The sequence below is a fragment of the Nomascus leucogenys genome, chromosome 3 (assembly GCF_006542625.1).
Source record: "Nomascus leucogenys isolate Asia chromosome 3, Asia_NLE_v1, whole genome shotgun sequence".
Taxonomy (NCBI): domain Eukaryota; kingdom Metazoa; phylum Chordata; class Mammalia; order Primates; family Hylobatidae; genus Nomascus; species Nomascus leucogenys.
The window spans coordinates 137,500,882-137,514,658 of NC_044383.1; the positions used below are offsets into that span (position 1 = coordinate 137,500,882).

The 13,777-nt window shown below is 40.7% G+C and overlaps 1 protein-coding gene across 1 annotated transcript in view; it reads left to right on the forward strand.

Annotated features, from left to right (window-relative positions):
* The window catches only part of ARMT1 (acidic residue methyltransferase 1), a 160,694-nt gene that overhangs the window by 82,223 nt on the left and 64,694 nt on the right, over positions 1-13,777 (forward strand). The window contains exons 7-8 of the mRNA XM_030809852.1: positions 4,382-4,526; positions 8,141-8,326. Coding sequence (XP_030665712.1) covers positions 4,382-4,526; positions 8,141-8,326 — 331 coding nt within the window. The remainder of the gene's footprint in view (positions 1-4,381; positions 4,527-8,140; positions 8,327-13,777) is intronic.

Below are 13,777 nucleotides of genomic sequence, written 5' to 3' on the forward strand. Positions count from 1 at the left end.
GGTGGCTTAAATGACAGAAATTTATTCCTTGTAGTTGTGGAGGCTGGGAAGGCCAAGATCAAGATGTTGGCCTATTCAGTTCCTGGTGAGGGTCCTCTTTCTGGTTTGCAGATGAATGTCTTCTTGCTGTATCCTCACACGGCAGAGAGAGAGATCACCTCTCCATGTTTCTCCTCCTCTTCCTCCTCTTCCTTCCTCCTCCTCCTCCTCCTCCTTCTTCTTCTGCTGCTTCTTTTTTTTTTTTTTCTTTGACAGAGTGTTGCTCTGTTGCGCAGGCTGGAATGCAGTGGGTGTGATCTTGGCTCACTGCAACATCTGCCTCCCGGGTTCAAGCAATCCTTGTGACTCAGCCTCCCAAGTAGCTGGGATTATAGGTGTGCATCACCATGCCCAGCTAATGTTTTGTATTTTTAGTAGAGATGGGGTTTCACCATGTTGGCCAGGGTGATCTCAGACTCCTGGCTTCAAGTGATCTGTCTGCCTCAGCCTCCCAAAGGGCTGGGATTATAGGGATAAGCCACCACGCCCAGCCAGTGTCCCTTCTTATAAGGGCACTAATCTCATTCATGAGGGCTCCACTCTTATGACCTAATTACCTCCCAAAGGCCCAACCTCCAAATATTATACCATCATATTGGGAATTAGGACTTCAACATATGAATTCTCGGAGGACATAAACATTTGGTTCATAGCAGTGGTTTTCCTGCCTCTGATTGTGCCCCCTGCAGCCAGAGTGATCCTGTTAAAACACAAATTAGATCGTGTCAATTCTTAGCACAGAGTCCTCCAGTGACTTCTGTTCTCATTCAGGGTAAAGACAGTGTTTTCTATGAGCCAAAAGGCTCATCCTGACCTGGTTTTGCTACCATTCTCCTCCTTATTCTTTCTATTCCAGATCGCTGTCTTCTTTGCTGTCCCTTGAACCTGACAGACCTCATCGTACCTCAGGACCTTTGCAATTGTTAATTTCTTTTCCTGGAAGGCTCTTCCCCCAGATATCACGTGGCTGCCTCCATTTCCTTTAAGGCTTCACTCAGATGGCACTTTTCAAGTGAGATGTTCCATGAATAACATAGCTAAAAATTTACTCCTCTAATATCTCTTGCCCCTCTTTCCTTACTGCTTAATTTTTTCTCTCTAGTCCTATTATAATGTACTATACATTTTACATATATTAATATTTTGATTATTGTCCATCTTTCCAAATAGAACATAAGCTCCATGAGGTCAATAATTTTTTTTTCAGAGATGGGGGTCTCACTATCTTGCCCAGGCTGGCCTAAAATTCCTGGGTTCAAGTGATCCTCTCACCTCAGCCTCCCTAGTAGCTGGGACTACAGGTGTACACCACTGCGCCTGGCTGGATTTGTATCTCTTTTGTTTACTATTGTATCTTTAGCACCTTTAATGGGGCTTGGTGTATGGTGGGTACTCAATAAGTATTTATTAATAAATGAGTAATAAAAACTATATGCATATTGTAAAAAATATTTTTATACAGAAAAGTGCCAAGAAGAAATTAATAATTACTTAAAACCTTATGATTATAGAAAAGCTATAATTAATATTAATATTTTATTGAACAGATTTTTCAGAAAATCATATACAAATGACTTTAGGTAGTGTACTATTTTTACTGAATCATATGTTCTAAATATATATATGTGTGTGTGTGTATATATATATATATATTTTTTTTTTTTTTTTTAAGACAGAGTCTTGCTCTGTCACCCAGGCTGGAGTGCAGTGACATGACCTCGGCTCACTGCAGCCTCCATCTCTTAGGTTCAAGCAGTTCTCATGCCTCAGCCTCTTGAGTAGCTGGGATTACAGGCGTGTGCCACCACACCCGGCTAATTTTTGTATTTTTAGTAGAGACAGGGTTTTGCCATGTTGGCCAGACTGGTCTCGAGCTCCTGATCTGCCTGCCTTGGTCTCCCAAAGTGTTAGGATTATAGAAGTGAGCCACTGTGCCTGGCCATGTGTTATAAATATTTTAAAAACTCATTTAGTATATAATTTTATTTATTTACTTATTTAAGACAGGTTTTCACTCTGCCACCCAGGCTGGAGTGCAGTGGCGCAATTAGGGCTCACTGCAGCCTTGACCTCCTAGGCTCAAGTGATCCTCCCACCTTAGCCTCTTGTAGCTGAGACCACAGATGCATGCCACTACACCCAGCTGATCTTTAAATTTTTTTGTAGAGATGGCGTCTTGCCATGTTGCCCAGGTTGGTCTTGAATCCCTGACCTCAAGCAATCCTCCCACCTTGGCCTTCCAAAGTGCTGGGATTACAGGCGTGAGCCACTGTGCCAAGCCTAGTACATAATTTTAAATGGCCCATTGTGTTCCTTTGCTTGAAATACCATAATTTACTCAATCAATTACTTTTGCTATTTCTACAGGCTCTTAGGTTAGTTCCACTTAAAAAATTACTAAAAACCAAGTTGCAATGAATATCTATGTGATTCATATTTTTAAATTTCTGTGATTATTTTCTTAAGGTAGATTCCTGAAACTTTGTTGGGTCAAGTGAATTGCAAATAGAAATGGAAGTAGTTTAGAGACCTCTGGAATGGAGAAGAAAGATTGAAATCTTGGGGTTAATGTATGGAATCACATATGTAAATCAATCAGCACCATACAATTAATTATGCCTTTCCTGGGTCCAAAAGACTGAAGAGTTTTACCTTTCATATGCTAAAATAAGAACTCAGAAATATAGTGATGTTAGTCTTTTATCGTTACACATTTTTCTAAGTAGAAATCTGATATGCTTTGAGTATCTGCAATTACATGCTTTGTTAATCTTTGAATAGCGTGAAGGAATTTGCAGTAAACACTCAACATGGTAAAAAGGAAAAGCAATAATCATGTTTATTATCTTGGATATTTGAAAAATGACACTAAATTACTGAAATGATTCTAATTTGCCTTTAAATTATGCCTATTTTTGACAATCTCTTAGTTGCTAACATTTAAAGCATTAGAAATAGACCATACTATTTCAACAAACCTATTGGAGATTTGAAATAATATATTCATAATGGACCATAAATTTCCTTTTTCCTTGACTGGCCAATTCTAGTACTCTTCCAATGCTCTTTTTTTCCTTTTATTTTTAGTTGACTTGTAATAATTGTACATATTTATGGGATATGGAGTGATATTTTGATACACGTACACAATGTATAATGATCAAATCAGGGAAATTAGTAAATCCATCATCTTGAATATTTATCATTTTTTTGTGTTGTGAACATTCAAAATCCTCTCTTCTAGCTATTTGGAAACTAAATTCTTGTTAACCGTATTCACCCTACTATGCTACAGAACACTAGAACTTACCCCTGCCATCTAGCTTTATAAGTTTATAACTATCTTTATAAGTTTATAGCCATTGACTAACCTCAGTGTATTCTCCTTCATCCGCTACCCTTTCCAGTCTCTAATAATCAAAATTCTACTCTGTTTCTACGAGTTCAATTATTTTTAGCTCCCACATATGAGTGAAAACATGAGGTAATTATCTTTCTGTACTTGACTTATTTTACTTAACATAATATCCTCCAGGTTCATCCATATTGCCACTCCTGACAGGATTTCACTCTTTAAAAGGCTGAGTAGTATTCCGATGTGTATGTATCATATTTTTTTTCCCATTCACTCACTGATGGGCACTTATGTTGATTCCCTATCTTTGCTATTATGAATAGAACTGCAGTAAACATGGGGGTTCAGACATCTCTTCGATATACTGATTTTCCTTCCTTTCTTCCGATACGCTTTAAAGACTGAGGGCGTGTGAAAACTAATAATGAACTTTGCTGGTGATTGAGCACACCTGTTTTCCAGAGGCGAGAATCTTCTGTGCTTTTGATGTATTTGTTATTATAGTTATGCCTGGCCATGAACCAGGACCCTTATAAATCACTGTATTGTAAAGTTTGAAAATAAAATGAAGCATGGTCCTCTAGAACCAATGTGGTAGCACTCTCCTTCCCCATGAGGCCCCAGTGAAGACCCATGGCTATGTGGATTGTGAGCATGTGTGCTCTAGACACGTGCCTCCATTTTTAGAGATCCTAAAGGGTTGAAGCTAGGGGAATTCATTTCCCCTCCTGTTACTAAGTCCACAATGCCTTGAAGATTTCCTTATATTGCTGCAAAGCACAGGTGTCCTGAAATTGCTGCCACTTTTCTCCTTCCTTTATAGGGCTTTACAGGGCTTCTGTGACAATAATTTGCTCTGTGTCTGGGAAACTGTGTTGTGTTGAAAATGACAATTATTTCCCCCATAGAGCTTATATTCTGACTTGGTTTGATGAATGTTATCTTCCATGGTGTTAGATGCTGACTTATTTGTTATTTGCTTAACAGAAAGTGTTCAAAAGAAAATGAGGAGAATAAGAAACAAGTTTCAAAGAATTGCAGGAAACATGAGGAATTTCTGACTCAACTGCGTGACTGCTTGGATCCAGATGAGAGGAATGACAAGGCATCAGATGAAGATTTAATTTTAAAGGTGTCTGTATACAGATTAAAAAGTCTACAAATGTAGTGGTAATTCTGACATGTGGCATGAAAGGAAGTGCTGTGGTTGAGTTTGGGGGTGGCAGGAGAATGGCACAGTAGACCAAGTGTAGCCTTAATTAACTGTGTGACTTGGGACAAGTCACATAACCTGCCTGAGCCTCAATTCCAAGATCTTTTCTAGCATTATTGGAATTAATTATTCTCCAAAAGAGATTAATGGCTTTGTCTAAAATATATTTAGGTTGTCATATACAATTAATTACTCATTTTAACCATTTGCTTTAGGGAGATTTTTTCCTTTTAGTTACAGCCAGACATATACTCACACAACCAGCTGCATGTCATTTTTAGGATACTGATTGAGTGTGAGTTCTAAAGTACTTCAAGAATTTACATTAAAAGCAAATAGTGGCTGGGCGTGGTGACTCACACCTGTAATCCCAGCACTTTGGGAGGCCCAGGCGGGCAGATCACCTGAGGTCAGGGGTTCGAGACCAGCCTGGCCAACATGGAGAAACCCCATCTTTATTAAAATACAAAACTTAGCCAGGTGTGGTGGTGGGTGCCTGTAATCCCAGCTAATTGGAAGGCTGAGACAGGAGAATCACTTGAACCAGGAGGCAGAGGTTGCAGTGAGATCAAGCCACTGCACTCCAGCCTGGGCCACAGAGTGAGACTCTGTCTCAAAAAATAAACAAAACAAAAAAACAAATAGCAAACATTCTACTTTAATGGTAGATTACCATTAAGTCAGAAATAAATAATATTAACTGAATAATTCACTTGGCCCATAGTGCTTCATTAGGGTACCTGAAAGTATTTGGTTCTCTTTGGCTATTTACAAACCTTTTATATCCTTGCTTCCTGACAGATTTCCATACAGCCGTTTTTTTTTTGTTGTTGTTGTTGTTTTGTTTTTTTGTTTGTTTGTTTTAAATTTAGAGACAAGATCTTGCTCTGTCATCCAGGCTGGAGTACAGTGGTATGATCCTAGTTTACTGTGACCTTGATTTCTTGGGCTCAAGTGATCCTCCTGCCTCAGCCTCCTAAGTAATTGAGACTACAGGCATGCACCACCATGTCTGGCTAATTATTTTATTTATGTAGAGATGAGGTCTTCCTATGTTGTCCAGGCTGGTCTTGAAGTCCTTGCCTCAAGCAATTACCCCACCTCTGCCTCCTAAAGTGCTGTGATTACAGTTGTAGGCCACCATGCCCAGCTCCCATGCATCTTTTTTTTTTTTTTTTTTTTTTAATGGAGATGAGGTCTCACTGTATTGCTCAGGCTGGTCTCTAACTCCTGGGCTCAAGTGGTTCTCCCACCTTGGCCTCCCAAAGTGCTGGGATTGCAGGCGTGAGCCATCACGTCTGGCCTATCATGCAGCCATTTTTAAAAGCCACCTCTCGGGTGTCTGCTAGTGAGCTTCCCAAATGTCCTCTCTGAAAGCCGCAAGATGACTTCATTCGACTTTGGGAAGTATTCTACTTCACGGATGGGTTTTGATAGCTGGGACCATGGGTCCACCTGATGCTCTCATGGGTGCTGGATGCCTCTCCTCCTGCTCCCTATGGCTAACTTATGACCGGGAACTCGGCTGTAAAAGTCCACTTGTAGTTTGAGAATTATCTTTCAAACCAAATGATGGGGATAAGAAAAGGGAATTCAGAAGCTCCTTCTTCCGTGACGCTCTTTTCTCTATCAGACACAGTCTCCAGGTGCTAATCTGGGTGTTTCTACTACATTCATCATGCCCTTGTCTTTTCTGTATTTCTAACGCTTTGACTTCCGGGGTATTGCTGAGCCGGGAGAGCCTGCCCTTCCCAGCAGAGCTTTCACGTATGAACTGACCAATCCAGAGCCCACTCCCCAGCCACCTCCTACAACTGGCTGTTACCTGCAGGTTACTGCCCCTTGCCCTAAGCCCCCCAGATAGCTCGGGTCAGCCCCTACACCCCAAGAGCCACTGAAATCATTCAATAGCCAACTGTAAGTCTGCTTACTCTGCTTTGCTTATTCCTTCCTGTGGAGGCGACAATAAAGCCTCTCGCCCACTCTTCTCCCCGCTTCTTCTGCCTCCTGACTGACCCTGGTGCTTCCCCATGGCCCTGTGTAGTGTGGTGGGTTCCTTCCACTTGGGAACAATGAATAAGAAACCATCTTTTTGGCGGCGATTTCCTCCTGGGATTTGTTGGCCTCAGCTTACCTGAACAGTAGTGGAATCTATATTTCACGACAGAGGGTAGGAATCTGGAGCTTTGGCATCTCGGCCATGTGAACAGGTGCCTGTCTTAAAAAGAAAAAAAAAAAATTGGCCCAGATCAGGAAGTCTGCTGTCTTGACCAAGACTTCAGCGTCATTAGGTGTTCCTCCAAGAACAAAATGGCTCTGGTTTCAAAACTGTTCCTTCGCTTTCACACGCCCTCATAAACACGTGTGCACACTTATTCCCAAGGAACCATGCATCCCTAATAATTAGACATTCATTCCTTCATTTCACAAATATTTAGTGAGTGCTTACTATATGCTAGACACTGTTCTGAGTGCTGGAGAGATAGCAGTGAATGAGACAAGACTGTGTCTATGCTTGCCTAGAGATTTCATTTTCAAAGGGTAAGGATAGTGAAGAAATAACAAAATAAATATCTACGATTGCTCCACATGGTGAAAGGTGCAATACAGAAAAACAAATCAGGGTGCAGGGATAGAGAGGGAACCAAGTCACAGGTGCCAGACACTGTCTGAAGAGCGCCCCCGTGAGGTCGGGAGTTTTGAGGGCCATTGAGGAGAGATCATGCAAATGTGAGGAAGAGTGGTGGAGAGAGAGGGAACAGCATGAGTTGGGAGTGGGGCACCATGTTTTCAGAGCATTGAGGCTCAAAGGTACATCACTTCCATGGAGAGTCTCAACACAAATGCTGACCCTGTCCTGAGGTGTCTCAAGTCACCTTACAGGCCTCCCCCTGGACCTACAGAGTGAGATTGTCTGTATGGCTCGTTCCCTGAGGTCAAGGAGCCTGCTGGCTTTTATTTTCCCCTTGTAAATCTTATAAATGCTCCCAGTTAACCATTCCAATGCACAACATAGTGAGCAAAAGCCCTGCTAATCTCAATTCCCTATGATAAACACTAAGCTGTTATTCTGAATTTTCCTATGCTTATATTAAATAGAAGAATATATTTTTTCAAAAAGCATGGCCCTGTGTTCTCTGTATTTCCTCCAGTGCCACATGGTGTCTTGACTGCAGAAGGTCTGAGTGGACATGGGCTGAAGGCAAGTCCCTTGCTTCATCGCCTACTGTAGCCCAGCTTCACCTTACCTGGTGTATTTAGCAGCCAGAGGTTTGCTGATGTGTGTTCCGTCGGGACGCTTTTGGCTTCATTATCCTTGCCTTGTGGCCATCTTCTGGATAATTTGAATTTGACCCCCAGGTCTAAAACGGAGTTTACAGGCTGCCTTTGAAAATGTGACCTTTCCAGTCCATGTAGGGATAGTGCTATTACATTTTTCATATGATAATGCAGCCTATAGATTGTGACTTGCTTAGAGAAAATGTATGAAATTGTTAATTTTTATAGGACAGCTGTAATTGCTTCCTCTTCAGCTTAGAGAGCTGCGCAAAGAAAATGAATTCGTGAAAGGACAAATTGTTATTCTTGAAGAGGCTATAAATGTCCATGAGATGGAAGCAAAAGCTAGCAGAGAAACGATCATGAGGCTGGCTTCAGAAGTCAACAGAGAGCAGAAAAAAGCTGCCTCCTGTACTGAAGAGAAAGACAAGCTGAACCAGGTACGAAATGTGAAGTATATGTGTGCATCTGGGACCATGTTGAAGAAGCAGAAATGGAAGAGATGGATGTCAGATAAGTGCCCTAGAACTATTGATTACATTTTTTTTTTATTGATCACAATTTTAAGAGCCTGCACTCAGCAGGAGGGTTGGGGGTGACATGGGACAAAGTGACTTGAACAGGCCATTGACTATATATGTACATTTAAACATTTTAAAATTTAAATTTTAATTAATTAATTAATTAATTAATTTTTGAGAAGGAGTCTCACTCTGTCACCCAGACTGGAGTGCAGTGGCACGATCTTGACTCACTGCAACTTCCTCCTCCCTGGTTCAAGCAATTCTCCTGCCTCAACCACCCAAGTAGCTGGGACTACAGGCACCCACCACCATGCCCAGCTAATTTTTTGTTTGTTTGTTTGTTTTGTTTTGGACGGAGTTTCGCTCTGTCGCCCAGGCTGGAGTGCAGTGGCGCTATCTTGGCTCACTGAAGCTCCGCCTCCCTGGTTCATGCCATTCTCCCACCTCAGCCTCCCAAGTAGCTGGGACTACAGGCACTCGCCACCACGCCCAGCTAATTTTGTTTTTTTGTATTTTTAGTAGAGATGGGGTTTCACCGTGTTAGCCAGGATGGTCTCGATTTCCTGACCTCATGATCCGCCCGCCTCAGCCTCCCAGAGTGGTAGAATTATAGGCGTGAGCCACCGTGGCTGGCCTAATTTTTGTTTAATAGAGACAGGGTTTTACCATGTTAGCCAGGCTGGTCTCGACTCCTGGCCTCAAGTGATCTGCCCACCTTGGCCTCCCAAAGTGCTGGAATTACAGGTGTGAGCCACTGTGCCCAGCCACATTTTTTTAATAATTGGAAAAAAGGAATACAAAACACTTAAAAGTAAAGAATTTGTAGAGAAGATGTCTTACTTTAGTTAAATTATAGGATCTTAAAAAGTTTAAATTTAATATATTTGAACAAATAGGTAATATTTGTTCAAGAAACAAAATTCTAAATGCACAAGAGTATATGGTGAAACATGTTCCCCATACCCCTCTCCACAGCCACCCAGTTCTCTTCAGAGGCAACCTCTCTGTTAACCATTTCTTTCTTTTAAAAAATTTTTTGTAGAGACGGGGTCTCGCTATGTTGCCCAGGCTGGTCCTAAACTCCTGGCCTCCAGTGATCCTCCCACTTGGGACTTCCAAAATGCTGGGATTACAGGCATGAGACATTGAGCCCTGCCCCAGTGATTTCTTATATACTCTTCTCGAAATATTTTACACACATATATACATATTTTTTTAATTTCTTTTTAACACAAATGTTGACACACTCTGCACACTATATGTTTCTCTTTTTATTTATTTTTTAACACAAGTGGCAATATACTATACATTATTATCCATACAGCTATTATGAGTAATCTTATATCATTCTTCATGTGGGAGGATATATCAGTAAGACAAAATCCAAGAAGTAGACTGGCTGGGCCAAAAGACATGGACCTTGTAATTCTGACAGATATTGCCAAAAGGAAGTGACTGAATTGTAAACTTTTATTTACACAGTGAATTGGCTGATCTTTTCAAATGATCTGCAACCTATTTGAGCTATTTAATACCATATATATTTTTTAACACTGCATAATCCCTTAATCATAATTCTGTGATAAAGAAATTTATTATGGGATTAATAATAATGATCCATTTCCAAAAGCAAAAATGAGCTTATACAATCAGTTAATAAAAGTACATAGGAAAAAAGTGAATGGCAATGGCCCAGCAGATGGAATTTAAGATTAGCTAAGGACTGGTGCTGATAAAGGGAGCCTCCCTGGGGGTGAAGGGCTAGTGGTGGCCCACAGGCTGAGGAGGGGCCTGTGGAATTGGTGGGTGCAGGAGAAGGAGTTGCCTTTTCTGGAATTTCTTTTGGGCCTTCTCTGTCTAGTGACAGCCACACTGAGGTAAGATGGGAAGTTGGAAAGCACAGTCATGATGATAATTTCTATTTTCAATTAATTCCCTGCATCAAAAGGCCCTTCGCACCACTGGCTTTATTCTCCTGACACATTAACTCTCTGGAAAGTGCGAAGTTTATTATTGTTATCAATGCCCTTATTATCAGCTTGGGCTGCCATAATACAGTACCATAGACTGGGTGGCTTAAACAACACAAATATATTTCTCACAAATCTGGAGGCTGGGAAATCCAAGATCAGGGTGCCAACATGGTCAGGTTCTGGTGAGCGCCCTCATCCTGCATGCAGATGGCTGCCTTCTCCCCGTGTCCTCACATGTCACAGAGAGAGCAAGCAAGCTAAAGTACTACGAGGTCTCTCCTTCTAAGGGCACTAATCCCATTGTGAGGTCCCCACCCTCAAAACTTCATCTGAACCTAATCACCTCCCAAAGACCCCACCCACAAATACCATCACATTGGGGGTTAGGACTTCAAAATATGAATTTTGGGGAAGACACAAATCAGTCCATAGTATTAGGTTGGTGCAAAAGTAATTGCGGTTTTTGCAATGACTTTTAATGGCATCAACCTAATAACTTTCCATTATTTTTCACCAACATTGTCTTTTAAAAAATTTCAAATATATAGAAAGAGTGAAGGAATATGACAATGATCACCCACCACCATCCACCCAGATGCAACAATGATTAGCATTTTGTTTTATTTGCTTTATTGTTTTATATAAACAATATATATTGTTATTGTTTATTTATTGTTACATAAACATACATATATTTGCAGAACCACTTGAAGATAAGTTGCAGACATCATTTGTATTGCCTCTATGTCAGCATATTTATCCTAAGAATAAGGACATTGCCCTATGTAATCACGATACCACTGCTGCATCTGAAAGTTAACTGTAATGCCGGATACCATCTGTGGTGGTTTTTAAGCACACGCATTTTTTTACATGCTTCCTCTTGAGCACGGTCTGGGCTTAGTGATTCCCTTCTAGTGAATAGAATATGTCAGAAATGATGGATATCACTTTTGATATTAGGTTATAAAAAGGCTGTGGCTTCTGTCTTAAATACACTCTATTGATCTCTCTGGAGTCCCTTGCTCTTGAGCGAAGCCAGGGGCCATGTTGTGAGGTAGGGAGAGGGAGAGGGAAGTCAGCTACCATGTGGTGAAGGCACTCAGCCACCTCTCGGGAGGCCCACGTGCTAACGACCTGACGCCTGTCAGCTACCATGTGAGTGAGCCCAGCAGGGAATCCTCCTCTGGTCAATCCTGGGGAGGACTGCAGCCCTGCTCAACAGCTTGGCCCTAACTTAGGAGAGCCCCTGAGCCAGAACCACCACCAGCAAAGTCGTGCCGAGTTTCCTGACCCATAGAAACTGCGAGATAATCAGTGTTTGCTGTTTTAAGCCACCAAGTTTGGCTTAGCTAATAATAATCTAGTATCATTCCACATTTAAATTTCACCACTTGCTACAAGAATGTCTTTTACAGCAGTTTTCTTCCCCAGATTGGGATCCTACCTAGGTTAATTCACTGCATTTGTTGATTAGTGTCAGTTTTTTGTTGTCGTTGTTGTTGTTGTTTTAAATAGCATTGACATATTGGAGAGTCCAGAGCAGCGGCCTGATTGTTTCTTCACTGTGTGGTTTAACTTGTTTCTCTATATCCTGTAAACTTCAAAGTTGGATCTAGAGGCTGGATTGGATTCAGGTTAAGGCTTTTGGCAAGAATATTATATATTATATTTCATATTGCATTCTATTAGAAGGCAAATAATGTTAGAGTGTTCCACTGCTGGTGACACTAAATTTGACTACGAATCTCTTTGGTGTAAGGGTACATTTTTTCTCTTCTGCAGTTAAGTTTCTATGGGGTGATCATTATCAGGTTATTCCTGTTCCCTCTGACTTTACCTAGTGATGTTAGCATCCACTGATTCTTGTCTGGATTAACTATTACATCATGGGTGGCAAACTGGTGATATTCTAATTTCGTCATTCCTCCCATCTATTTGGCGGTAGTCTTCTCTAAAGAAAAGCTTTCTTTATTTTCTTTCCTTTTGTTTTCAATTCAATGGACACAGGGGTTTTTATTTATTTTCTGTGTTATAATCAATTATTCTCTTTCAGTGCTCCAAATTCTCCAAATTTGTCCCGCAGAAGCTCCTTCAGGATGTATCCTGTGACCTTGTAGCATGAGTCCGTTAGTCTCTCAAGTCTTCCTTGATCTCTGGCTGAAGAAGTCATCACAGGCTCTCTTGCAATATTCAGGCCACTGAACTAAAACCAGCCAAACCAGCCAATTCTTTTTTTTTTTTTTTTTTTTTTTTTGAGACAGAGTCTCATTCTGTCTCCCAGGCTGGAGTCTAGTGGCGCGATCTCAGCTCACAGCAACCTCTGCCTCCCAGGTTCAAGTGATTCTCCTGCCTCAGCCTCCCTAGTAGCTGGGATTACAGGCACATGCCACTATGCTTGGCTAATTTTTTGTATTTTTAGTAGAGAGAGGTTTCACCATGTTGGCCAGGCTGGTCTCGAACTCCTGACTTCAAGTGATCCACCCACCTTGGCCTCCCAAAGTGCTGGGATTACAGGCATGAACCACTGTGCCCAGCCTACCAGCCAATTCTTTAAAGAGCTTTGGTTCTTAATACTGGGGAATGGTGCTTAGAAACCAAAATTGATGATTTATAAATGCTCATTTATTGAATACTTACCATTAGCACAATCATTGTGCTAATGATCAGAGAGGTTATTCACTTTGCTCAAGTTCACACAGCTCTTAAATGGCAAAGCTAGGATTTGAACCCAGATCATCACATTATTATACCTTCAGCAATAATCCTCTTTCCATATATATTCACAGCTACATCCTACATACAAGTCTGATGCCAGAAACTATTTATTAGTCAGTGGAACAACAACAATAAATAGCCATGCGAATGTCCTCAGTGAGTCATTTTAATTCAATTATAACTAGTAGTTATTAAATTATCAAGATTTGAATATTGGGGGGAGAAGAGGGGTTAAAAAAGACTTGACTATTAGGAAGAATTTAATATTTATTTATAAAAATGTATCTCTAGAGATCAGTAGTAGGAAATGAGTAAGAAAATGTGTTGTAATAGCACATTCAAAAACCAGAACTTATTCCTCTTCTTATATAAGTGTCTTCACTTGTAAATGGCTGATGCAATCTTGTTCAGACTTTGGAAACACATTCACTTTGGGATGAAGTTCCTGCCAAAATCATAAAAATTGTAAAAAAAAAATTATACGGGCAATAAAAAAACTTGAGGTCTTTAATAAAGTACTTTATTCATAGGATTGTGACTCCGAAAGATTTACTACTTAAAAATACCATCAAGTGGTTTTACTGACACATTAACAACCTCAGGAAGAGTCTTCATAATGCTTTCTAAAGCTCTGTTTTTGAGGTAGGAAACTTACTTTATTAGTGAAGTCCAGAAG